Source organism: Leucoraja erinacea, chromosome 2, assembly GCF_028641065.1.
Source record: "Leucoraja erinacea ecotype New England chromosome 2, Leri_hhj_1, whole genome shotgun sequence".
Classification (NCBI taxonomy): domain Eukaryota; kingdom Metazoa; phylum Chordata; class Chondrichthyes; order Rajiformes; family Rajidae; genus Leucoraja; species Leucoraja erinaceus.
This window is the reverse complement of record NC_073378.1, coordinates 24,400,444-24,426,778: the sequence shown is the minus strand read 5'-3', so window position 1 is coordinate 24,426,778 and position 26,335 is coordinate 24,400,444. Positions and strand designations below refer to the sequence as shown.

Here is a 26,335-nt window from a genome sequence, read left to right as displayed (position 1 = left end):
GGTCGGGTGGTGGTCCAGCTCCGCGGGTCAGGTGGTGTTCTCCAGCTCCGCGGGTCGGGTGGTGTTCTCCAGCTCGGGTGGTGTTCTCCAGCTCCGCGGGTCGGGTGGTGTTCTCCAGCTCCGCGGGTCAGGTGATCTCCGCGGGTCAGGTGGTGTTCTCCAGCTCCACGGGTCGGGTGACCTCCACGGGTCGGGTCCACGGGTGGTGTTCTCCAGCTCCGCGGGTCGGGTGGTGTTCTCCAGCTCCGCGGGTCGGGTGGTGTTCTCCAGCTCCGCGGGTCGCGGGTCAGGTGGTGTTCTCCAGCTCCACGGGTCGGGTGATCTCCGCGGGTCAGGTGGTGTTCTCCAGCTCCACGGGTCGGGTGGTGTTCTCCAGCTCTGCGGGTCAGGTGAGCTCCACGGGTCGGGTGGCGTTCTCCAGCCCTGGGGCTCACCTGGCGTTCTCCAGCCCCGCGGGTCGAGTGGTGTTCTCCAGCACCGTGGGTCGGTTGAGCTCCGCGGGTCGGTTGAGCTCCGTGGGTCGGTTGAGCTCCGCGGGTCGGGTAAGGACCGCGGGTCGGGTGGCGGTCTCCAACCCCGCGGCTCATCTATCGGTCTCCAGTCGGGTGCTCTGTTGCTCTGATGAGCTCAGACGGAAGACGGAGATCGCCCAAAAAGTTGTTGCAGCTGCAGGAACCGAAGTCCAGAAGTTCCTGTCGGCTGTACGAAATGGATACAAGGGGAATCGTCGCTATTTTTCCCATTTTTGGGAGACACAGGACGTCGCGATATGCCCGCGCCGCTGCCATTCAATAAGAATTTTTTTTTTTTTTAAATGACATCTCAAACTGGAGGCCTGTGACTAGTGGTGTGCCTCAGGGTTCGGTGCTGGGCCTGTTACTGTTTGTCATCTACATCAATGATTTGGATGAGAACATACAGGACAAGATTAGCAAGTTTGCTGATGATACAAAAGTTAGTGGTTTTGTAGATAGTGAAGATGGTTGTGAACGATTGCAGCAGGATCTGGATCGATTGGCCTGGTGGGCGGAGGAATGGTCGATGGAATTTAATACAGAGCAGTGTGAGGTGTTACATTTTGGGACATCAAACAAGTGCAGGACCTACACAGTGAATGGTCAGCCTCTGGGTAGTGTTGTAGAGTAGAGGGATATAGGAGTACAGGTGCATGGTTCCTTGAAGGTCGAGTTGCAGGTAGATAAGGTGGTCAAAAAGGCTTTTGGCACTTTGGCCTTCATCAGTCAGAGTATTGAGTATAGAAGTTGGGAGGTCATGTTGCAGTTATATAAGGTGTTGGTGAGACAGCATTTAGAATATTGTGTTCAGTTCTGGGCATCATTTTATAGAAGAGATATTGTCAAGCTTGAAAGGGTTCAGCAAGATTTACAAGGATGTTGACAGGACTAGAGGGTGTGAAGTTTTGGGAGTGGTTGTGTAGGCTGGGTCTCTATTTCATGGAGTGCAGAAGGATAAGGGGTGATCTTTCTCCCACATCCGAAAGACGTGCGTGTTTGTAATTTGTAGGTAAATAGGTAGTGGATGTGAGAGTGGGATAACATAGAACTAATGTGAACGAGTGATCGATGGTTTGCACGGATTCAAGAAGAGCCTCGATCCAAAACATCACCCATTCCTTCTCTCCAGAGATGCTGTCTGACCCGCTGAGTTACTCAAGTATTTTGTGTCTATGTTCAGTGGGCCGAAGCATCTGTTTCTATGCTGTATCCGTAATCTGTAAACTGAATTAAACCCTTGCTGGATTCATATGTAGAGTCTACAGTAATGTGAATGTGGCTGGGCAAGTGCATGCAAGCAGTAATGCTGTTGAACCTGGCATGTATTTTTTCCAATGGTACATATGTCAGTCGACAGACTGTGCACTTCAAGAATGTCTCTGTTCCTTTATGACCAGACTGTGAACCTTTATGCTACTCGCATTGCAGTTACAACTTTGCAAACAGTTTGTCTGTCTCACTGACAGGAACAACAGGACAACCTTGTGGGCACTGCCATGCAGAGTGTGGTATTACTGCTCAACAACCTCGTTGCTTATAAAGATGTCAACATGAAAGCGCTCTACGAACAAGGTATGCAGTCAGCTTTTGCTTCCTTCATGGCTTGATACCAAAACGCATTACATTTCACAAGTTCACATTAAACTATTGAGAAAACTTCATGTTTACATACGGAAATGTTGCTAGCTGGTTTGGTCTAAGGAAATGAATGTTCCATTTGATCACATAACTGTTGGAATGTAAGTACAATAACATACTTCTGCAGCCTCTTTCAAAGTTAAGCTATACACCATCTGAAGTTCCAGCAGTAAACACCATCATTCCTTGTATTATTATCATAACCGCCCAGACATTCATCTTAACATTTTAATAGTGATATTAAAAAAATTAAAATACTTTTTCATGACTGTGTTAGCTCCTGATAAGTAACCTGCAGAGTGGGGAGCTCTCGTCCTGGGCTGAGGTCTGTCTCTGTCTCATTCACTCCTTCCCCTCGACACACACGAAGCCCACACAGCTCGGGACAGGGTCGGGGTGAGAACGGGCTCAGATCCCCTCAGAGCGGAACTCAGCTGTTCATTTGTAAAGTGTACTTAGATTACACGGCTACCTGTGAAAGTTGGTGGCAAATGGAGAGTTCCGTTTATTGTCACGTGTGGCGAGGTACAGTGAAACGTTTTCACAGTGAAGAGCAGCACAGGGTGATGGTGCACACCAACCTCCCAGCTAGACTTGATCCTCAGCAGCTAGACACAAAATGCTGAAGTAACTCAGCGGGACAGGCAGCATCTCTGGAGAGAAAGAATGGATGACGTTTCGAGTCAAGACCCTACTTCAGACTGGTCCCAGAAGGGTCTCAACCAGAAACGTCACCCACACCTTTTCTCCAGAGATGCTGCCTGTCCCGCTGAGTTACTCCAGCATTTTGTGTCCAGCTTCGATATAAACCAGCATCTGCAGTTCTTTCCTACAAATGTCGATCGTCTGCAATTTGCTTACTGGTCCACAGCAGATACCTTCTCCCTGGGCACTAAACATATCCCTGCAACATCAAGACAGCAAGGACTCTTATGTTGGACTGTAGCTCTGCCTTCAACACCATAATCTCACCCAAGCTCCTCTCCAAACTCCTGCGACCTAGGACGTTTGGGGAGTCTGCATCCTGGTGGCATGAACATTGAATTCTCACAATTCTGTTAGCCCTTGCTGTCTCCTCTCCTTCATAGCTCTCCCTCAGCCCTTGGGCTCCTCCTCCTTTTTCCTTTCTTCCCCCCCGCCTCCCCCCAACCCCCATCAGCCTGAAGAAGGGTTTTGGCCCGAAACGTTGCCTATTTCCTTCGCTCCATAGATGCTGCTGCACCCGCTGAGTTTCTCCAGCATTTTTGTGTATCCTGGACCTAGGAACCAGCCTGGCCCTCTGCCACTGGATCCCGCGGCGTTCTGTCCCATAGACCTCAATCAGTGAGGAGAGGTGACAGCACCTCCTACACAATCATTCTCAACACCAGTACGTGCAAGGATGCGCTCTCAGTCCCTACTATACTCAAGACTGTACGGCCAAATTCAGCCCTAGCTCCATCCAGGTTTGCAGCGACACAAACAATGATGAGACGGAGTAGAGGAAGGAACTTAGTGACATGGGCTCAGAGCAATAACCTCTCCCTGATTGTCAGCTAGACCAAGGAGCTAGTTATTGACTTCAGGAAGCATGGTGGAGTACATCAGCATCAATGGTGCTAAATGGGTGAGAGCTTCAAGTTCCTTGGCATTAATATTACCAACCATCTGTCATGGACCAACCACATTGATGCAGCAGCCAGAAAGGCACCAATGCCTTTACTTCCTGAGGGGACTGAGGACATTCAGCATATCTCCAGTTACAAACTTCTACAGATGTTCTATAGAAAGCATACTGTCAGAAACACGGGAACAGGCTCTTAATCCAACGTCCATTCCAACCTAGATACCTCATCTAAGCTTGTCCCATTTGCTGGTGTTTGGCCCATATCCCTCGAAAGCTTTCCGATCCATGCACCTGTCCAAATGTCTTTTAAATGCTATTGTAGCACCTGCCTCAGTTACCTCCTCTGGCAGCTCATTCCATGCACACTACTCTGTGTGAAAAGGTTATTCCTCAGGCTCCTTTTAAATCTTACCCTTCTCATCTTGACATCCGACAATTGCTTTTAAATTACATGCTTGGAAATACAAACAATGGGCTTTCAAAATATTCCATTTTATATAATGAAGAACGTGTTTAGAAGGCTGGTGTGAATCAGGCAAAAAAACAGAAAATGTCAGACAAGCATCGACTGTTTCTCTTCCCACGGATGGTGCGTGTCAATTGTTTCAGGTCAGGAATCAAGTCACGGGAAGGATGTGGAGGTGAGATGGTGCCCAGGACGTTTACCAGAATGATTCCTGGTCTAGAGGGTTTCAGCTACAGGGAGAGGTTGGACAGACTCTGGACCGCCGGAGTTTGCAGGGTATAAGGCTATGAGAAGCATAGATAGGACAGACAGTCAGAACCTTCAGAGAGGCATAGCTTGAAGGTGAGAGAGCCAATGTTTTAGAGAGATGTGCGGGGCAAGTGTTTTACAAATAGAGCGTTGGGTACCTGGAACGGGCTTCTGGGGTGGTGGTAGTGGCAGATACCACAGTAGCATTAATCAGATTTCTGCACTTTGATCTGCAGGGAATGGATCATGTGCAGGAATACAAGGTTTGCTCTCAGCATCATGTTCTGCACCAACATTGTGGGCTCAAAACCAGGGGCCACAGTTTAAGAATAAGGGCTAGGCCATTTAGAACAGTAGATGCAGGAAAAATGTTCCCGATGTTGGAGGAGTCCAGAACCAGGGGTCACAGTTTAAGAATAGGGAGTAGGCCATTTAGGACTGAAATGAGGAAAGACTTTTTCACCCAGAGAGTTGTGAATCTGTGGAATTCTCTGCCCGAGAACGCAGTGGAGGCCAACTCACTTGATGTTTTCAAGAGACAGTTGGATTTAGCACTTGGGGCTAAAGGAATCAAGGGATATTGGGAGAAAGCTGGAACGGGATACTGATTTTAGATGATCAGCCATGATCGAAGGGTTGAATGGCCAACTCCTGCATCTATTTATGAATGAATGAATGAATGAATGAATGAATACGTTTATTGTCATTGTCAATACTGTGCAACGAAATTCCATTGCATCTCCTCCGGTTAAAAAATACAAACACAACAACCATTGACACATATGTACACTTATTAGTAAAAATAATAAATAAGTATTTTAAAAGAATGTTGCATTTCTTGGAATTACATTTTGCTTCCCCAGTGTTCTCAGTTGGAATTAAGTTATTTTATCGCACATGGGTAGAAACTATTTTTTAGTCTACTTTAGCCTTCAGAGACCTGAATCGCCTCCCAGAGGGTAGCAGAGTGAAAAGGTGGTTGGCGGGGTGGGATGTGTCCTGCTTGATGTTTGTGGCCCAGCGCAAGCATCGGGCCCTATATATATCATCCAAGGAGGGCAGTTGAGCGTTTGTAATGCTCTGTGCAGTTTTTGTAACTCTCTGCAGTGCCCTCCTCTCCGCCACAGTGCAGCTAGCAAACCACACCAGGATGCCATAGGAGAGGATACTTTCCACGGCGCATCGGTAGAAGGACAGCAGCAGCGGCTGTGAGACGTTTGCTTGTTTCTAAAGGGCTGCTCCTGTCTTGTACTGCTCTGGAAGGTGAGATCACATGGGATCCAGGAAAAGCTTTCTAAATGGATGCAGAGGGTGATGGTGTAAGGTTGTTTTTTGGGCTGGAGGCCTATGACTAGTGGAGTGCCTCAGGGATCGATGTTGGGACCTTAGCTGTTTGTGGCTTATATACGTCGCCCATTCCTTCTCTCCATAGATGCTGCCTCACCCACTGAATTTGTCCAGCATTTTTTCTCTATCTGTGGTTTATATTAATGATTTTTAATGAGAATATATGGCATGATTAGTATTTTGCAAATAACACTGAAGTGGATAATATCATAGATAATGAAGGTAGACACAAAATGCTGGAGTAACTCAGCGGGTCAGGCAGCATCTCTGGAGAGAAGGAATGGGTGACGTTTCGGGTCGAGACCATTCTTCAGACTGATGTCAGGGGAGTGGGCGGGACAGAGATAGTCGGAGACAGTAAGACTGGAGGGAGAACTGGGAAGGGGGAGGGGATGGAGAGAGAGGGAAAGCAAGGGCTATTTGAAGTTAGAGAAGTCAATGTTCATACCGCTGGGGTGTAATCTGACCAAGCAAAATATGAGGTGCTGTTCCTGCAATTTACGCTGGTCCTCACTCTGACAATGGAGGAGGCCCAGGACAGAAAGGTCAGATTGGGAATGGGAGGGGGAGTTAAAGTGCTGAGCAACCGGGAGATCAGGTCGGTTTAGGCGGTCTGAGCGGTGGTGTTCAGTGAAACTATCGCTGAGCCTGCGCATGGTTATAACGAAGATGGTAATATAAGAGTTTCTGCGATCTTGATCAGTTAGGCAAGTGGACTGAGGAAGTGTTTATGGAGTTTAATGCAGATTAGTGTGAGCTGGTGCATTTTGGAAAGCAAGGCCAGGCTAAGATCTTCATAATGAATGGTAGGGCCCCGGAGAGTTTTAGATTAGATTAGATTCCTTTATTGTTATTCAGACCTTTCGGTCTGAACGAAATTTCGTTGCCTGCAGTCATACACAATAATAATAAATAACAAAACATGCAATGAACACAAATTAACATCCACCACAGTGAGTTCACCAAGCACCTCCTCACTGTGATGGAGGCAAAAGTCTTAGTCTCTGTCTCTTCCCTCCTTGTTCTCCCTCTGCGCTGAGAGTGTTGTAGAGCAGAGGGATCTAGGAGTGCTGGTACATAGTCCCCTGAAAGTGGTGTCACAGGTAGATAGGGTGGTGAAGAAGACTGACCTTCAGCTGTCAAGGCACTGAGTATAGTTCAGTGTTTCAGAGGGAACTGCAGATGCTGGAGAATCGAAGGTTACACAAAAAAGCTGGAGAAACTCAGCGGGTGCAGCAGCATCTATGGAGCGAAGGAAATAGGCAACGTTTCGGGCCGAAACCCTTCTTCAGACTGAGTATAGTTCAGTGTTGGTCACCCTGCCATAGTAAAAATGCGATGAAGCTGGACATTGCAGAGGAGATTTACGAGGATGCTGCAAGGACTCGAGGGCCTGAGTTAGATTTTGCTCCGAGTGCTAACGGAATCAAGAATATGGGGAGAAAGCAGGAACGGGGTACTGATTGTGGATGATCAGCCATGATCATATTGAATGGCGGTGCTAGCTCGAAGGGCCGAATGGCCCTCCTGCACCTATTGTCTGTGTTTCTATGTTTCTATAGGGAGAGGTTGGGACAGGCTAGGATTTTATTCCTTGGAGCACAGGAGGCTGAGGGGTGATCTAATAGAGGTGTACAAAATATTGAGTAGAATAGATAGGTTTGTTGGTTTCTTGGGTGAATGCACTGAGTCTTTTACCCAGGAAGACTGGGTGGGCATTGGTTTAATGTCAGAAGGGAAACATTTAGTAGGAACCTAAATGTAATTTTGCCCCCCATTTCACCTTCGCTTCACCCCTGACCATAACGTTGAGTTTCGATGTCCTCCACAGATGCTGTGTGATCCAGCATCTGCAGTTCCTTGTGTCTCCTTCCCCCAGTATTGTTGTGTTATCCTGTCACCTTCTACCCTACACTCAAGCCCTCCAGCTTTTTGAAGAAGTACAAACATCTGTGGAGAACATGAATAGGCGACGTTTCGGGTCGGGACCCTTCTTCAGTTTGTGGAGGATGTGCAGGTTGCCTGGATGGCCAAACTATGTTACATTCCTGTCATCTATCAGACTAGTTGCCTGAAAGAGATGGCTCCCTCTCCTCTCCTCCCAGCGTTTAGGTTATTATTGTCACGTGTACCGAGATACAGTGAAAGGCTTTTGTTTGCGTGATAACACTGTACATGATTACAATCAACCCATCTTCTGGGATCCTTAGATTTGTACACAAGGTCCCACTGTTGGTGGCTCCCCAATCACAAGAAGGGCCCAGACTTGAAAAGTCATCTATCTGTGTTCTCCAAAGATGCTGCCTGACCTGCTGAGTTACTCCAGCACTCTGTGAAACGTCACCTATCCATGTTCTCCAAAGATGCTGCCTGACCCGCTGAGTTACTCCAGCACTCTGTGAAACGTCACCTATCCATGTTCTCCACAGATGCTGCCTGACTCGCTGAGTTACTCCAGCACTCTGTGAAACGTCACCTATCCATGTTTTCCACAGATGCTGCCTGACCCACTGAGTTACTCCAGCACTCTGTGTCTTTTTTTCCTTATGTGCAATATTGAATTTGGAACATCGATTACTGCGAAAATCCGTTCCACTGGTTTCAATTTAAGATTTGAAAACAAGCTACAAACCTCAATCTTCATGCGTGCATAAATGTTTAATTCCTTCATTTCATTAAACTATTTAATCTTTACCTGTGATGGTTTGACATATCTCACTTATGTAAGGTCATTCCTGAAATCAATACCCATTTTCTCTTGTGATTTATTATTGTAAATACAAAACAAAAACAAAAAACTAGCAGCCAAACTTTGATCCAAATGAGGCCGGCAGATTGATGACAACAGCGCACTGTTCCTCCCTCTGCCTGCACCTAAGCTCTGACAATGGCTCTTTTGTGAACTATTTCTGAAAGCACAGCGTTAGCATATTAATATACCACTGCAGTAATATTCCATCTTGGTTAGTGAATAAAGACACCACAGACTTGTACTGCTGGAAGCAAGAGCATCAAACAATCTGCTGGAGGAACTCCACGGGTCAGGCAGCATCTGTGAAGGGAATGGACAAGGAAGGCATTTTGGGCTGGAACTATTCATTTTGACCTGAAAAGTCATCTGTCCATTCTATCCACAGATGTTGCCTGACCCACTGAGTTCCTGCATTAGTTTGTTTTATGCTCCAGACCCCATCATCTGCAGTCACTTGAATCTTTGGAGAGGGTGCAGAGGAGGGTTAGCTGAATGAGGCCTGGATTAGGGGGGGCATTAGCTGCAAGGAGACGTTGGACAAACTTGGAGTGATTTCTCTGGCAGGCCTGATTAAAAATATACAAAATGATGATTAGCGTATATAGGGTAGACACAGAACTATTTTCCCAAGATGGAGATGTCAAATACTAGACGGCATAGTCGTAAGGTGAGAGGGGTAAAGTTGAAAGGATATGTGCGGGGCAAGGTTTTTTACACAGAGGGTGCTGAGTACCTGGAATGCATTGTAAGGGGTGGTGATGGATGCATTGAGGAAACTGTTGGATTGGCACATGGATATGTAGGGAACAGAGGGATATGAATCACATGCAGGCAGATGAGATTAATTATCGTGCCATCATGTTTGGCATGGACATTGTGGGCCGAAGAGCCTGTTGCTGTGCTGTACTTTCTAATAATGGGAAGCCTCTCCTGTACTGAGGAGTTGCTTTCAAGCTGTGCGTTTAGTGTGTGAGCAGCGACTCTATGTTCACATCCTGGTAAAACCCTGCATGAATAGTCATAACCACGTACAATCTATCAGGCCCTTCGGCCCATCTCATGATGCTGGCCAAGCAAACCCGGCATGAACAGTCATGGTGCTGTACAGCATACAGTTTATTAGACCCTTCGGCCCATCTCATGAATGTCGGCGTCATGCATTTTGGTAATAATTATAAATGCGCAGACTATTTTCCAAATGGGGATAGAATCCAGAAATCGGAGGTGCAAAGGGGCTTGAGAGTGCTGTTGCAGGATTCCCAAAAAATTAATCTGCAAGGCGAATCGGTAGTAAGGAAGGCAAATTCACTATTAGCATTTATATCAAGAGGACTTGAATACAAAAACGGGGATGTAATGCTGAGGCTCTATAAGGCACTGGTCAGGCTGCATTTGGAATATTGTGAGCAGATTTGGGCCCCATATCTGAGGAAGGATGTGCTGGCCCTGGAGAGGGTCCAGAGGAGGTTTATACAAGAATGACCCAAGGAACGAGTGGGTTAATGTATGATGAGTGTTTGACGGCGCTGGGCCTGTACTCGCTGGAGTTTAGAAGGTTGAGGGGGGACCTCATTGAAACTTACAGAATAGTGAAAGGCCTGGATAGAGTGGATGTGGAGAGGATGTTTCCACTAGTGGGAGAGTCTAGGACCAGAGGTCACAGCCTCAGAATTAAAGGATGTTCCTTTAGGAAGGAGATGAGGAGAAACTTCTTTAGTCAGAGGGTAGTTAATCTGTGGAACTCATTGCCACAGACGGCTGTGGAGGCCGTATCAGTGGATATTTTTAAGGCAGGGATAGACAAATTCTTGATTACAACATGTGTCAAGGGTTATGGGGATAAGGCAGGAAAATGGGATTAGGAGGCAGGGAGATCAGCCATGATTGAGTGGCAGAGTAGACTCGACGGGCTGAATACCCTAATTCTACTCCTATGACTTGTGAACTTGCGACTACCCCCTGAGTGAAAAAGGGACCTGAGGTCTGAATGGTGGCCGATTAGGAAAGGGGGAGATGCAACAAGACCTGGGTGTCATGGTACACCAGTCATTAAAAGTAGGCATGCAGGTTCAGCAGGCAGTGAAGAAGGCGAATGGTATGTTAGCTTTCATAGCAAAAGGATTTGAGTATAGGAGCAGGGAGGTTCTACTGCAGTTGTACAGGGTCTTGGTGAGACCACACCTGGAGTATTGCGTACAGTTTTGTCCTAATCTGAAAGACATTCTTGCCATAGAGGGAGTATAGAGAAGGTTCACCAGACTGATTCCTGGGATGTCAGGACTTTCATATGAAGAAAGACTGGATAGACTCGGTTTGTACTCGCTAGAGTTTAGAAGATTGAGGGGGGATCTTATAGAAACTTACAAAATTCTTAAGGAGTTGGACAGGCTAGATGCAGGAAGATTGTTCCCGATGTTGTGGAAGTCCAGAACAAGGGGTCACAGTTTAAGGATAAGGGGGAAATCTTTTAGGACCGAGATGAGGAAAACATTTTTTCACACAGAGAGTGGTGAATCTGTGGAATTCTCTGCCACAGAAGGTAGTTGTGGCCAGTTCATTGTCTATATTTTAGAGGGTTAGATGTGGCCCTTGTGGCTAAAAGGATCAGGGGGTATGGAGAGAAGGCAGGTACAGGATACTGAGATGGATGATCAGCCATGATCATATTGAATGGCGGTGCAGGCTCGAAGGGCCGAATGGCCTACTCCTGCACCTATTTTCTATGTTTCTATGTCCCTTTAAAATCTCTCCCCTCTCACATGAAGTAACTAGGATGCCCTCTAGTTATAGCATCCTCTCCCATTGGGAATAAAACTGTGACGATTCACTTTATCCATGCCATCTAGAATGCCACCTACAAATCAACAAGTATTGGACGGTTGCCAATTCCTATGGAATCCATGTCTTGTTATGAATCAGCGCTTACAAGAGAAAGAATTAGGGTAGGGAAGAAAACAGAAATAAATAATGTGCCTTTTATTTCTAAACAACGCGCTGTGCAGTATATATAAAGTTCCATGAACAAAACACTCACTGTGCAGTGACTCACTGAGTGTTCATGGCACTATGATCTCATCTCTCCATCCCACATCATCAAGCCTGTCTCTCTCTGCCACCATCACGCCACAGCAATCTCATGAGAGCCGGGAACCTCACTTGCAGCAGGGCCAACAGAAGTATAATTTGGTGCTTAGTTGCTGCGTTACTTACATTGAATATATTGCAAGTTAGTCATTCGTTGCCCATCCAGCAAATGGCTGATAGATTCGCATCAACTGTGTCCTCACCTTATAGAACCGCAGAGAGTTACTGAAATGTACAGCATGGAAACAGCCCTTCAACCCAAAGAGTCGGCACCAACCACTTGCTGCCGCTTTATTGCAGAGTTGAGGCCACACTTGCACTACCGCGTTCACTTCTGCTCACCCTGCTATAACAAAAACCTCATTCAACTGGAAAGGGTACAGAGAAGATTTATGGGAAGTTGCCAGGACTGGAGGGCATGGGCTGTAGGGAGAGGTTGGGCAGACTAGGACTTTATTCCTTGAAGTGCAGGAGGCTGAGGGGTGGTCTTATAGAGGCATGGAATCTTTTACCAAGAGTACAGGAATCAAACACTAGAAGGTACATGGATTTGAAATGTGTGGAGGGATATGGAACAAGCACACCACAATCTTTAGAAAAAAAAAGCATATCATTTTTTTCTATTTTGTCCCCTACGCTATGGGTTACTCCAGCACTCTGTGAAACATCACCTATCCATGTTCTCCACAGATTCTGCCTGACCCGCTGAGTTACTCCAGCACTCTGTGAAACGTCACCCATCCATGTTCTCCAGAGATGCTGCCTGACCCGCTGAGTTACTCCAGCACTCTGTGAAACGTCACCTATCCATGTTCTCTACAGATGCTGCCTGACCCGCTGAGTTACTCCAGCACTCTGTGAAAGGTCACCCATCCATGTTCTCCACAGATGCTGCCTGACCCGCTGAGTTACTTCAGCACTGATGAAACGTCACCTATCCATGTTCTCCACAGATGCTGCCTGACCCATATAACCATATAACAATTACAGCACGGAAACAGGCCATCTCGGCCCTACAAGTCCATGCCGAACAACTTTTTTTCCCCTTAGTCCCACCTGCCTGCACTCATACCATAACCCTCCATTCCCTTCTCATCCATATGCCTATCCAATTTATTTTTAAATGATACCAATGAACCTGCCTCCACCACTTCCACTGGAAGCTCATTCCACACCGCTACCACTCTCTGAGTAAAGAAGTTCCCCCTCATATTACCCCTAAACTTCTGTCCCTTAATTCTGAAGTCATGTCCTCTTGTTTGAATCTTCCCTATTCTCAAAGGGAAAAGCTTGTCCACATCAACTCTGTCTATCCCTCTCATCATTTTAAAAATGACCTGCTGAGTTACTGTAGCACTCTGTCTTTTAAAGATTGATAAACATGTTGCTGGCACAACGTGAGTGTGACTGAGTGGGACAGTGAGAGTTTCGGACAGTCTCCCGCCTGTCCACTTACTCCCAGTGTTCCCCTTCCCCAGGCAGCAATGACACTGAGCCCCTTGAAGCCTGTTGGGGGTGTGGCTGTCTGCGATCGTGCCGACAGCTGTAATGTGGCATTACACTCCCAGCCGCTTCTCAGGAGGATTAGATGACATTCACCTACATGTACTTGTGATGAGATGTCAGATGCTTTGTGAATGTTGAGGACTGGTATTGATTTATTATTGACACCGTGCCGAGATACAGTGAAAAGCTTTGTTTGCATGCTATCCAATTAAACCATACTAGACATGAATACAATCCAGCCGTACACAGGTCGAGCAAAGAGAAAGGTACCAGAGTGCAGAGTGTTACAGCATTATAATGTTACAGTTACAGAGAAAAGTTCCAACGTTAGCAAGGAGGTAGGTTGGAAGATCAGGACTATACGCTGGTTTACGGGATGACTCTTCAGTAGCCTGAGGAAAGAGGGGAAGAAGCTGGTTGGTGTTTTCAAGCATTTGTATCTTTTGGTCGACAGGAGAGGAAATGACCCGGGTAAAAATGGCCTTTGCTTATGCTGGCTGCTTTCCCGAGGTAGCGTGGAGTGTAGATGGAGTCAATGGTAGAGAGTTGGTCTGTGTGATGGACTGGGCTACATCTACAACTCTCTGCAAATTCCTGCAGTCTTGGACAGAGTTTTTCCCAAACCAACTGTGATGCAAACTGCCAGCATGTGTTCTCTGGCACATCTGTAGATGGGTAAGAGACACTGGAGACATGCTGAATGATAAAATAGAGGGGTGCTTTCTTGATCGTAGCATCAATGTGTTTGGTCCAGGACAAATTGTCAATGATATTTACACCAAGGAACTTGAAGCTTTCAACCATTTCGAGTTTGGTACCATTGCTGCTGATTGGGGCATGCACTAGGCTCCCTGGTTAATCACTAGCTGTGTCATCTTGCTGCCATTGAGGGAGAGGTTGTTTTCGTGACAATGTTACTAAGCTCTGTCTGTATTCCTTCCTGTTCTCTGTCTTCTTGTTTGACTCCACAGTGATGTCATCTGCAAATCTGTAGATGGACTTAGTGCAGACTTGAACCGCATTGTAGGCAGAATTTAAAATTCTGATCAGATTATCCCGCGTACTGCAGAGGGCAAGTTTATCAGATTGATGGGAATTCACGGGGCAAGAATTTAAAAGGAAGTTGGGTCATAAATTCATGTGATAGGAGCAGAATTAAGCCATTTGGCCCATCAAATCTACTTGGCCAATCAGCCATGGCTGACCTATCTTCCCCTCTTAACCCCATTCTCCTTCCTTCTCACCATAACCACTGACACCCCTACTAATGAATAGTTGCTGTTCTGCGATTTTGAGGCATTAATTTGACTCCTCCGCAGTATCTTAAAGGCCATTGTTTCTATGCCACGCTGAGACACTCCCTCTCCAGATGACTCCCCGCTTGCTGTCACAGTTGTTGCACCCCCTAGTTAACGTTGAATGACTACTAGCGAGGATGTAGAAGGTGCAGACCGCCTGCGCGCTGCTACTCTGCTGCCACTCGGGTCTTTGGCAGCGGCGGCCTTTTACGGCCACCACTGTGGGCCGCATATCAAGTAATGATGAGACGGAGTACAGGAAGGAGATTGGACCTCGTGTCCTGGTGTCGAGACAACTACCTTTCTCTCAATGTCAGCAAGGCAAAGGAGATAGTGATCGGCTTCAGGAAGTGAAGCGGTTCACACACCCCAGTTTGCATTGACGGTGCCGAAGTAGACGTGGGTGAAAACGTCAGATTCCTAGCAGTCAATATCACCAACAACTTCTCCTGGACCACCCATATTGAAGCAACGACCAAGAAAGCACACCAACGTCTCTACTTTCCTTAGAAGGCTTAGGATGTACGGCATGTCCCCAACAACTCTCACCAACTTCTACAGATGCAACATAGAAAGCATATCATTTGGATGCATCACGCGCTCACACGCTCTTCGTCGACTCCAGGACTTCCGTTTTCTAGGCCCCCACTCCCTCATCTTCACCATGGACGTCCAGTCACTCTACACCTCCATCCCGCACCGGGAGGGTCTCAAAACCCTCCGTTTCTTCCTCGACCGCAGAACCAACCAATCCCCATCTACTAATACTCTCCTCCGCCTAGCGGAGATGGTCCTTACATAGAAACATAGATAGAAACATAGAAACATAGAAATTAGGTGCAGGAGTAGACCATTCGGCCCTTCGAGCCTGCACCGCCATTCAATATGATCATGGCTGATCATCCAACTCAGTATCCCGTACCTGCCTTCTCTCCATACCCCCTAATCCCCTTAGCCACAAGGGCCACATCTAACTCCCTCTTAAATATAGCCAATGAACTGGCCTCAACTACCCTCTGTGGCAGAGTTCCAGAGATTCACCACTCTCTGTGTGAAAAAAGTTCTTCTCATCTTGGTTTTAAAGGATTTCCCCCTTATCCTTAAGCTGTGACCCCTTGTCCTGGACTTCCCTAACATCGGGAACAATCTTCCTGCATCTAGCCTGTCCAACCCCTTAAGAATTTTGTAAGTTTCTATAAGATCCCCTCTCAATCTCCTAAATTCTAGAGAGTATAAACCAAGTCTATCCAGTCTTTCTTCATAAGACAGTCCTGACATCCCAGGAATCAGTCTGGTGAACCGTCTCTGCACTCCCTCTATGGCAATAATGTCCTTCCTCAGATTTGGAGACCAAAACTGTACGCAATACTCCAGGTGTGGTCTCACCAAGACCCTGTACAACTTTTCGTTTAACTCCTCACATTTCCTCCAAATCCAAAGCGTAGCTATGGACACGCGCATGGGCCCCAGCTATGCCTGCCTCTTTGTAGGGTACGTCGAACAATCCTTGTTCGAGGCCTATCGTGGCCTTATCCCCGAACTCTACCTCCACTACATCGTCGACTGCTTTGGTGCTACCTCCTGCACCCACACATAACTCACTGACTTCATCCATTTCACCACTACCTTCAATCTGGCACTCAAATACACCTGGACCATTTCCGACATTTCCCTACCATTTCTTGACCTCACTATCTCCATCGCAGGTGATAGACTTCTGACTGACATCCACTATAAACCTACTAACTCCCATGGCTATCTGGACTACACTTCTTCACACCCTGCTTCCTGTAAGGACTCCATCCCCTACTTCCAATTCCTCCGTCTATGCCACATCTGCATGAGGTGTTCCACACCAGGGCATCTGAGATGTCCTCATTCTTCAGGGAAAGGTGGTTCCCCTCTTCTACTATAGATGAGGCTCTCACCAGGGTCTCTTCTAAACCCCATAACTCTGCTCTCACTCCCCATCCCCCCACATAACAAGGGCAGAGTCCCCCTTGTCCTCACCTTTCACCCCACCAGCCGTCAAATAATCCTCCGACATTTTCGCCACCTCCAACGTGATCCCACCACTTGCCACATCTTCCCATCTCCTCCCTTGACTGCCTTCTGCAGAGACCACCGGAACTCCCTGGTCAATTCGTCCCTTCCCATCCGAACCACCCCCTCTCCGGGCACTTTCCCTTGCAAATGCAAGAGATGCTACACTTGTCGCTTTACCTTCCCCCCTGACTCCATTCAAGGACCCAAGCAGTCTTTCCAGGTGCGACAGAGGTTCACCTGCACCTCCTCCAACCTCATCTATTGCATCCTCTGCTCTAGATGTCAGCTGCTCTAAATCGGTGAGACCAAGCGTAGGCTTGCCGATCGCTTCGCCGAACACCTCCACTCAGTTCGCAATAACCAACCTGATCTCCTGGTGGCTCAGCATTTCAACTCCCCCTCCCATTCCGAATCCGACCTTTCTGTCCTGGGCCTCCTCCATGGCCAGAGTGAGGACCACCGTAAATTAACCATATAACCATATAACAATTACAGCATGGAAACAGGCCATCTCCCCTAGTCCCATACACCTGCATTCAGACCATAACCCTCCATACCTTTCCCGTCCATATAACTATCCAATTTATTTTTAATGATAAAAACGAACCTGCCTCCACCACCTTCACTGGAAGCTCATTCCACACAGCCACCACTCTCTGAGTAAAGAAGTTCCCTCTCTTGTTACCCCTAAACTTCTGTCCCTTAATTCTCGTCAAGTCCCCTTGTTTGAATCTTCCCTACTCTCAGTGGGAAAAGCTTATCCACGTCAACTCTGTCTATCCCTCTCATCATTTTAAAGACTATCAAGTCCCCCCTTAACCTTCTGCGCTCCAGAGAATAAAGCCATAACTTGTTCAACCTTTCTCTGTTACTTAGTTGCTGAAACCCAGGCAACATTCTAGTAAATCTCCTCTGTACTCTCTATTTTGTTGACATCCTTCCTATAATTAGGCGACCAAAATTGTACACCATACTCCAAAATTGGCCTCACCAATGCCTTGTACAATTTTAACATTACATCCCAACTTCTATACTCAAATTGTAGGAGCAGCACCTCATATTTCGCTTGGGCAGTCTGCACCCCAGCGGTATGAACATTGACTTCTCTAATTTCAGGTAGTCCCTACTTTTTCCTCCCCTTTCCAGCTCTACCTCAGCCCACTGGCTCCTCCTCTTCCTTTCTTCTTCCCGTCCCCCCCACCCTCACATCAGAAGGGTTTCAACCCGAAACGTTGCCTATTTTGTTTGCTCCATAGATGCTGCCTCACCCGCTGAGTTTCTCCAGCATTTTTGTCTACCTAGCATCACAGCTTGGTTTGGGAACAGCTCCATCCAAGAAATTGCAGCAAGTTGTGGATGCAGCCCAGACTGTCACACAAACTAACATCCATTGACTCCATCTACACCTCACGCTGCCTCGGCAAGGCCAGCTGCATCATCAAGGACAAGTCGCACCCTCTTCTCCCCTCTCCCATCAGGCAAAAGGTACAGAAGTGTGAAAACAAACACCTCCAGATTCAGGGATAGTTTCTTCCCAGCTGTTATCAGGCAACTGAACCATCCTACCACTATTATCTACCTCATTAGTGACAGATTATCCTTGATCGCACTTTACGGGCTTTGCCTTGCAATAAACATTATTCCCTTATCCTGTATCTGTACACTGTGAATGGCTCGGTTGTAATCATGTATTGTCTTTCCGCTTTTCACTGTACCTCGGTACATGTGACAATAAACTAAAGTGTGACATAGGATGTCCATGCTGGGATGAGGCGGAGAACGCCTTCCTTGGGCATTGAGTCATTCTGTCTGTCTGTCTTTTTTTATTTTCTTGACTCGTTTGAGTGTAGTTTATAGTGTTTTTTTTAACTGGGTATGTGTGGGGGGGGGGCAGGGGTTTGGGAGAGGGGGGGGTGGGGAAACTTTTAAAATCTTTTCCTTGTACGGTGGACCCGACCTTTCTCTGTCGGGTCTCCGTTGTCGTTGGGGCCTGGCACTGTGGAGCGGCCTCCAACCGGAACGACCTGGGGCTCCAGTTGCGGAGCCTGCGGACTTACCCACCATCGTGGAGCTGGCCGAGTTCGGAGAGGGAGGAGCTGTGGTGGCCCGACCCTGGAGATGCGGTAGCTCCAGCTGCAGGCCCGGTGGACGGTAACATCGGGAGCCCGTGGGTCCCGGGTGGGAGACCGCATTTCGGAGCTTCCGCAACGGCAACGGCAACTTTTCCCGCCCGAGTTGCGGGGTTGAAAATTACCTGGGGCGGGGCCTTACATCGCCCAGCGCGGCTTTAATGGCGGCGGGACTTATTTACCATCGCCCGCCGGGGTTTTGACTTTGACATCGGGAGGAGAATGGGGAGTGCAGGGGAGAGATAAGACTTTGCCTTCCATCACAGTGAGGAGGAGATTCGCTGTGATGGATGTTTGTGTAAATTGCGTTGTGTCTTGATTCTTCTTGTTGGTATGACTGCAGAAACCAAATTTGGTTTGAACCTCTGGGTTCAAATGACAACAAATAAAATCTAATCTAATCTAATCTAATCTAATTCACAAGGCACAATGCTGGGGACTGCACTGTAACTATTAGCTGCCAGCTGCAGAGCGATTTCAGAGACATTGTCATAGACTCACACATCATGGAGGGAGACAGGCCCTTCAGCTAAACTTGCCCAAGCCCACTATGCAGCCTCATCTAACCATGTGGCCCATATTATTTCCACATTGGTGTCAGGCAGGATGGAGCATTCATGCTGCCTCTGCACAGCTCACGTTTCTCTCCACCTGTACCATCTGGAAATCACCCAATGTATTTTTGTCTGATTTAATGATTTGTTTTCTGCAAATCTGAGTGTTAGTGTCATAGATTTGTTCAGATAACATAAATAGTAACAGGCAGTGACAGAAATGAGATGCTGCTTTATTCAGTTGGAAGCCATTAAAGAAAGTTGTGATCCACAGGACAAGCCCGTCCAACTGCAGTCACGTGCTCACCACCCACACGCTTCCCTCCTTCAGCATGTCCGCAGCCGTATGAAGGACAATTGTATCCAATTGCCCCAATATTCTTTGTGTCATTGAAAATGGATGGGTTTTATTTCATTGTACAAGTCCTACTGCAAAGTTCAATCATAGAAGTCCTCTCAGCAAATCTGTGTTGAGCTTGATGATGTGGGCTATGACAGGAACACCACAGAATAACCTCATACACGTGGCAGCCAAACAGGCCGTGCCTAGTATCACTTGTGCAGTTGCCGAACTGGTCTGTCACAATAACTGCTGGCCCTGAGCCAGCAGACTGAGAACTCCTCCATGCTGAATGCAGGAAGTCAGACAGCCCCTAATGACCCATCCACAGCATGCCAGTGCTATCAAGTGCCGCATGCTCAGCTTCCTCTATCTAAACTAAACTCGACCTGTGCCTGGATCACTTGACTTTATTTAACTATCTCAACACAAAACAGACAGAAGAGTTGAACTGCAGAGGGGATGTGACAGCAGCTGCCTTGACCTCCAGCAGTATTTGACCACTGAGCCTGGGAACGTGTTTGCGGCACGGTGGCGCAGCGGGTAGAGCTGCTGCCTCACAGCCCCACAGACCGTGGTTCCATCCTGACTAGGGTGCTGTCTGTATGGAGTTTGTACGTTCACCCAGTCACCACGGGACCACATTCTCCCAAAGACGTGCGGAAGGAAACGTGTGGCCTCACTCTGGCACTGGAGGAGGCACAGGACAGAAAGGTCAGTGTGGGAATGGGAAGGGGAGTTAAAATGGTCGGCAACCGGGAGATCCAGCAGGCCTTGGTGGACCGAGCGCAAGTGTTGAGTGAACGTGGTCTCGTGGTCAATGCCTGGTCTCGGGGAGAGGAACTTAGCAGATCAGGCAGTAACTGTGAAGGGAATGGATAGGCAATACATTTCATACTTCAGACCATTTCACTATTCCTATCGCATGGTGGACATCTCCTGATGATCCCGTGCTTTTCAGCCAACAGGTTGTTCAAGTGAAGTTCCAAAGCACAAATTAGAAACCCGACCAAAACTGCCATTGTCAGTCATACAGCACTTAACAGGCCCTTCGGCCCAACTTGCCCGTACTTACCAACATGCCCCATCTAAGCTAGTCCCACCTGCCCGTGTTTGGCCCATATCCCTTAAATCTTCCTTATACATGAACCTGTCCAGTGTCTATGGTACCTGCCTCAACTACCTCCTCTGGCAGCTCATACCATACACCCACCACCCTCTGAATGAAAGTGTTGCCGCTCAGGTTACTTGCTAATCTTGCTCAATTCTTGCTATTGAGGGAGTGCAGCGTAGGTTTACAAGGTTAATTCCCAGAGTGGCGGGACTGTCATATGCTGAGAGAATGGAGCGGCTGGACTTGTACTCTCTGGAGTTTTGAAGGATGAGAGGATATCTCATTGAAACATATAAGATTGTTAAGGGTTTGGGCACGTTAGGTGCAGGAAACATGTTCCCGATGTTGGGGGAGTCCAGAACCAGGGGCCACAGTTTAAGAATAAGGAGTAAGCCATTTAGAACGGAGTCGAGGAAATATTTTTTCTCACAGAGAGTGGTGAGTGTGGAATTTTGTGCCTCAGAGGGCAAGAACATGGAGGCAGGTTCTCTGGATGCTTTCATGAGAGAGCTAGATAGGACTCTTAAAAATAACAGAGTAAGGGGATATGGGGAGAAGGCAGGAACAGGGTACTGATTGGGGATGATCAGCCATGATCACATTGAATGGCGGTGTTGGCTCGAAGAGCCAAATGACCTACTCCTGCACCTATTGTCTATTGTCTATTCTTGTACCTGCCTCAACTACCTCCTCTGGCAGCTCGTTCCATACACCCACCACCCTCTGAATGAAAATGTTGCCCCTCAGGTTCCTATTAAATCTTTCCCCCCTCACCTTAAACCTATGCTCTCTACTTTCCCCTACCCTGGGTAAAGGATTCTGTAATCACCCTATCAATTATGCACCTCGATAAGATTACCCCTCAGTTCTAAGGAAGAAAGCCCTAGCCTGCCCAACCACACACTGCCCCCGCCACCCCCCATCAGTCTGAAGAAGGGTTTCAACCCGAAACGTTGCCTATTTCCTTCGCTCCATAGATGCTGCTGCACCCGCTGAGGTTCTCCAGCACTTTTGTGTACCCACACACCCTCAAATCCAGGCAACACCTGGTGAATCTTATCTGCATCTTTGCAGCTTAATGGTATGTTTGCTATGCATTCATGTAAATGTATTATGCTGAACGTGGCCTGTCGCTGCCACAGTCAATTGCCAACATGGATTTGAGGTTTTCTTCAGTGAAATCAGCCTCAGACACCACTTTAAATCTACTGTGGAATTCCTATATTATGTGAAAAGATAAAATCCATTTGTGGCAACTTGTAACAAGTTGTGTTTGTAAATGTCAGTGATTCTATTATTAACATGCTGATCCTCAGTACATATGGATTCACACTGCAAGGGTCACGTTTTAACACAATCTTCTACTTTTGCTTACATAAGATTACACATGCTCTATAATTGGTTCTGTTTTCACACCTGCCTCGATATCCTTCATGCTTGTAACAATTTATAATCAGGGTTTCTCTGCACACTGCCTGCTTCTGTCTGTGAATCCACCGCGTCTCACAATCCAGTTTGTCACCCAGGATCATGCACTTTACTTCCCAGATCCCCACGCTGTGCTTGATTCCGTCTCTCTCACGTCTGTCCATGAAGGTCACGTCTCAAAGGCTGACATCTTCCACACTGCAGAAGCAAGTAAATGCAGATGCTGGTTTACACATAATGACACAAAGTGTTGGAGTAACTCAGCGGGTCAGGCAGCATCTCTAGAGAACATGGATAGGTGACACTGGTTCAGGACTCCTCTTCAAACTGATATCATAGACTGAATGCACATCACAAATCATTCCCTCGTCAGATGCTGCCTGACCCGCTGAGTTCCTCCAGCACTTTGTGTTTTGCTCAAGGTTCCAGCATCTGCAGTTTGTGGTGTTACCAGCCCTATTGTATCTTGTAGTGTGTGTGAAATGGTCAACGCTGATGTTTCTGCCTTGGGAAATCATGGCTGGTGTCTGTTTCTTTCTCTTGCCACAGGTCTCGTGGATCACATCCGCAACTTGATCATTGAAGCCACTGGCCTCTACCTTGAAATGGATGATAAACGAAGTGTGAAGACCAGTAGCAATCTGCTCTTAACTCTCATTGATATTTTACACAGCATGCTGAAACACGTCTCCAATATTGTCCGCTTGGCTTTGCAGGTGAGATCACCTGCTCATGCTCTCCTAGTTATCCTGGTCGCAGGCACAGCTCATTCTTTGCTTCATCTTCACCAAGTTTAAAGATGCAGCATTTAGTTTTGTTTATTGTCACATATACTGAGGTACAGTGAAAAGTTTTGTGGCGCGCTATCCAGTCGGCAGAGAGACAATACACGATTACAATCGAGCCAATTACAGTGTACAGATACATGATAAGGGAATAACATTTAGTGCAAGGTAAAGCCAGCAAAGTCCAATAAAAGACAGTCTGAGGGTCAACAATGAGGTAGAAAGTAGTTCCGGACTGCTTCCTGCTTGTGGTAGGATGATTCACTTGGCTGATAACAGCTGGAAAGAAACTGAGCATGAATCTGTTTATTTTCATGGAAACGGTAAAGATCATTGGAGGGTTCAAAGGTGAATGATTCCACGTCTAATAGCGGGTAAAGCCTATGCGATGAGGGCGTTGTAGATTTCATAGACTAAAGGCAAACAAGTCACCAGACACTGGTCTGCTCCCAGGATTTGCATTGGCTTTGGATAGATTGAGTGTGTGGGTCCAAACTTGGCTAGTGCCGGACGTCTGACACCTTGCACCGGGGTAAGGGGCTGCATGGTGGCGCAGCACTTGAGTTGCTGCCTTATAGCGCCAAAGACCCGGATTCGATCCTGACTACGGGTGCTGTCAGTACGAAGTTTCTACGTTCCCGTGACCTGCGTGGGTTTCCTCCGGGTGCTCCGGTTTCCTCACACACTCCAAAGACGTACAGGTTTGTTGGTTAATTGGCTATTGTAACTTGTCCATAGTGTGTACGATAGCGTTAGTATGCAGGAATCGCTAGTCGGCGCGGATTCAGTGGGCCGAAGGGCCTGTTTCCACGCTGTACCTCTAAACTAAACATTTAAAATAAATCATAAGACAGACTGTTATTTAAATGAAAACAAACTGCAAATGACTTAATGTGCAGGAAGGAACTGCAGATGCTGGTTTAAACTTCAGACAGTCTGAAGAAGGGTCTCGACCTGAAACATCACCCATTCCTTCTCTCCAGAGATGCTGCCTGTCCCGCTGAGTTACTCCAGCATTTTGTGCAAGTTCAGTGGGATCTAGCTGTTGTAATGTGTGAATCACAATACACAGAAGTAGATGCAGCAAATAGTTAGCAAAGCAAATAACATGTTGAATTGAATTGAATTGAATAAATGTTACTAGCCAAGTATGTATACATACAAGGAATTTGCCTTGGTGCTTTGCTCGCAAGTAACAACACGATATACAGTAGACAATTAAAAATAAAACATTATAATTTAAACATGTGAAGAATGAAATAAAATACCAGATCAAAGGGAGGCTACAGACTTTTGGCTGTTGAGTATGTCTGGCTGTGGCAGCTTTGACAGTCCGGAGTCGCCTTCCAGAGGGAAGTGATTCAAAGAGTTTGTGGCCAGGGTGAGAGGGGTCAGAGATGATCTTGCCCGCTCGCTTCCTGGCCCTTGCAGTGTACAGTTCATCAATGGAGGGAAGGTTGCAGCCAATAACCTTCTCTGCTGATTGGACGATTCGCTGCAGCCTCCAGGTGTCGTGCTTGGTGGCTGAGCCAAACCAGACCATGATGGAGAAGGTGAGGACAGACTCTACGATGGCCTTGTAGAATTGGACCATCATTGCCTGTGACAGATTGTGCTTTCTCAGCTGCCGCAGGAAGTACATCCTCTGTTGTGCCTTTTTGACTGACTGTGGAGTCGATGGTAGCCCCCCACTTAAGGTCCTTGGAGATGATGGTTCCCAGGAACTTAAAAGACTCCACAGATGTGACTGTGGTGTTGTTGACAGTGAGTGGGGTGAGGGGAGGGGGAGCTCTCCTAAAGTCTACAATCAATTCCACTGTCTTAAGAACATTGAGCTCTAGGTTGTTGCGATGGCACCAGGACACCAGCTGTATCACTTCCTGTCTCTAGGCAGATTCCTCCCCATCTTGGATCAGTCCAATCAGGGTTGTGTCGTACGCAAACTTGAGAAGCTTGACAGAGGAGTCAGTGGAGGTGCAGTCGTTGGTGTAGAAAGAGTAGAGGAGAGGGGAGAGCACGCAGCCTTGCAGTGCTCTTATGCTGAGGGTTTGCGGGTCCGAGATGTGCTTTCCCAGCCTCACATGCTGCTTCCTGTCTGTCAGGAAGTTGATAATCCACTGACAGAGGGGTTCAGGCACAGTCAACTCGGAAAGTTTAGAGTGCAGTAGCTCTGGCACAATGGTGTTGAATGCAGAGCTAAAATCCACAAACAAAATCCTTGCATAGGTCCCCTGGCAGCCTAGGTGCTGGAGGATGAAGTGCAGGCCCAGATTGACTGCATCATCCACTGATCTATTCGGCCGATATGCAAACTGCAGATATTTTTCAGCTTGGCCAGCACAAGTCTTTCAAGGGTCTTCATGACCACAGAGGTCAGTGCGACAGGCCTGTAGTCATTAAGACCAGTAATCCTTGACTTTTTGGGTAAAGGGACAATAGTGGAGACTTTGAAGCAGGCAGGGACAGTACACAGTACACAGTTGAAAATGTCTGTGTAGACCGGTGCCAGTTGTTCGGCACAGAACTTTAGGGTAGAGGGGGAAAACATTGTCCGGTCCTGGAGATTTCTGGCTATTTTGTCTCCTGAACAGCTTTTCCACCTCCTCTATTGCTATTGTTAGTGATGGAAAAGTGGCCAGACTGATGTTGGGCAGCAAGGAGGGACATGGACATGGGCCCAGTCTTTGCAAACTGGAGTCAGGCTGTAAGTGGGTGTGAAGTGGTGATTGGGGAGGAGTGGGTGGAGGAGGGGTGGAGGGAGGGCGTACCAGGGTTATGTTTCTGTTTATCGAACCTGCAGTAGAACTCGTTCAGGTTATTGGTCAGCTGACGATTGTTCAAGGAGCGGGGGCTTTCCTCGTAGCTGGTGATTTCTTGCAAGCCCTTCCAAACTGAATAAGAGTAATTAGCTGAGAACTTGCTCCTCAACTTCTCAGAGTACCTTTTCTTGGCAGCTCTGATTCCTCTTCTCAGCTTGTACTTGGCCTGCCTATAGAGGTCTGCATCCCCTCTCCTGTAGGCCCCATCTTTAGACTGGCAGAGCTGTCTGAGTTCTGCTGTAAACCAGGGCTTGGCGTTGTTGAACCTGATCCGGGTCCTAGTGGGAATGCAACTGTCCTCACAAAAGCTGACATGATGTCACAGTGTGTGCATCTTCATTGGCCTTCATTGCAAAAGGATTGGAGTTCAGAGATGGTGGAGTTTGGTTATAGTTGCCCAGGATGTTGGATAGTCCACATGTGAGACACATAGAACGTGGAGATCTATGAGGTTGAAGGTTGTTATGGATAGGGACAGGGTGGGTCCATGAGTTCAAATTCTAAATTGGGGCAAGGCCAACGTTGAAGGTATTTGACAGGTTCAAGTGATTGAAGCAGGTTGTTTGAAGGAATGTCAGGAAAGTGGGACATTTTTAAAAGTGGGCTGAAAATCTTCAAAGTGGGCAAGGCAGGTAAGCTTGGATGACTAGAGAAATAGA

General features: G+C 47.3%; 1 protein-coding gene across 2 annotated transcripts in view; it reads left to right on the top strand.

The window, feature by feature from the left end:
- Positions 1-26,335, top strand: part of ulk4 (unc-51 like kinase 4) — a 315,218-nt gene that overhangs the window by 244,502 nt on the left and 44,381 nt on the right. For both annotated transcript variants that reach the window (XM_055653277.1, XM_055653269.1), the window contains exons 32-33: positions 1,982-2,087; positions 22,622-22,788. In XM_055653277.1, the coding sequence (XP_055509252.1) occupies positions 1,982-2,087; positions 22,622-22,788 (273 nt within the window). The remainder of the gene's footprint in view (positions 1-1,981; positions 2,088-22,621; positions 22,789-26,335) is intronic.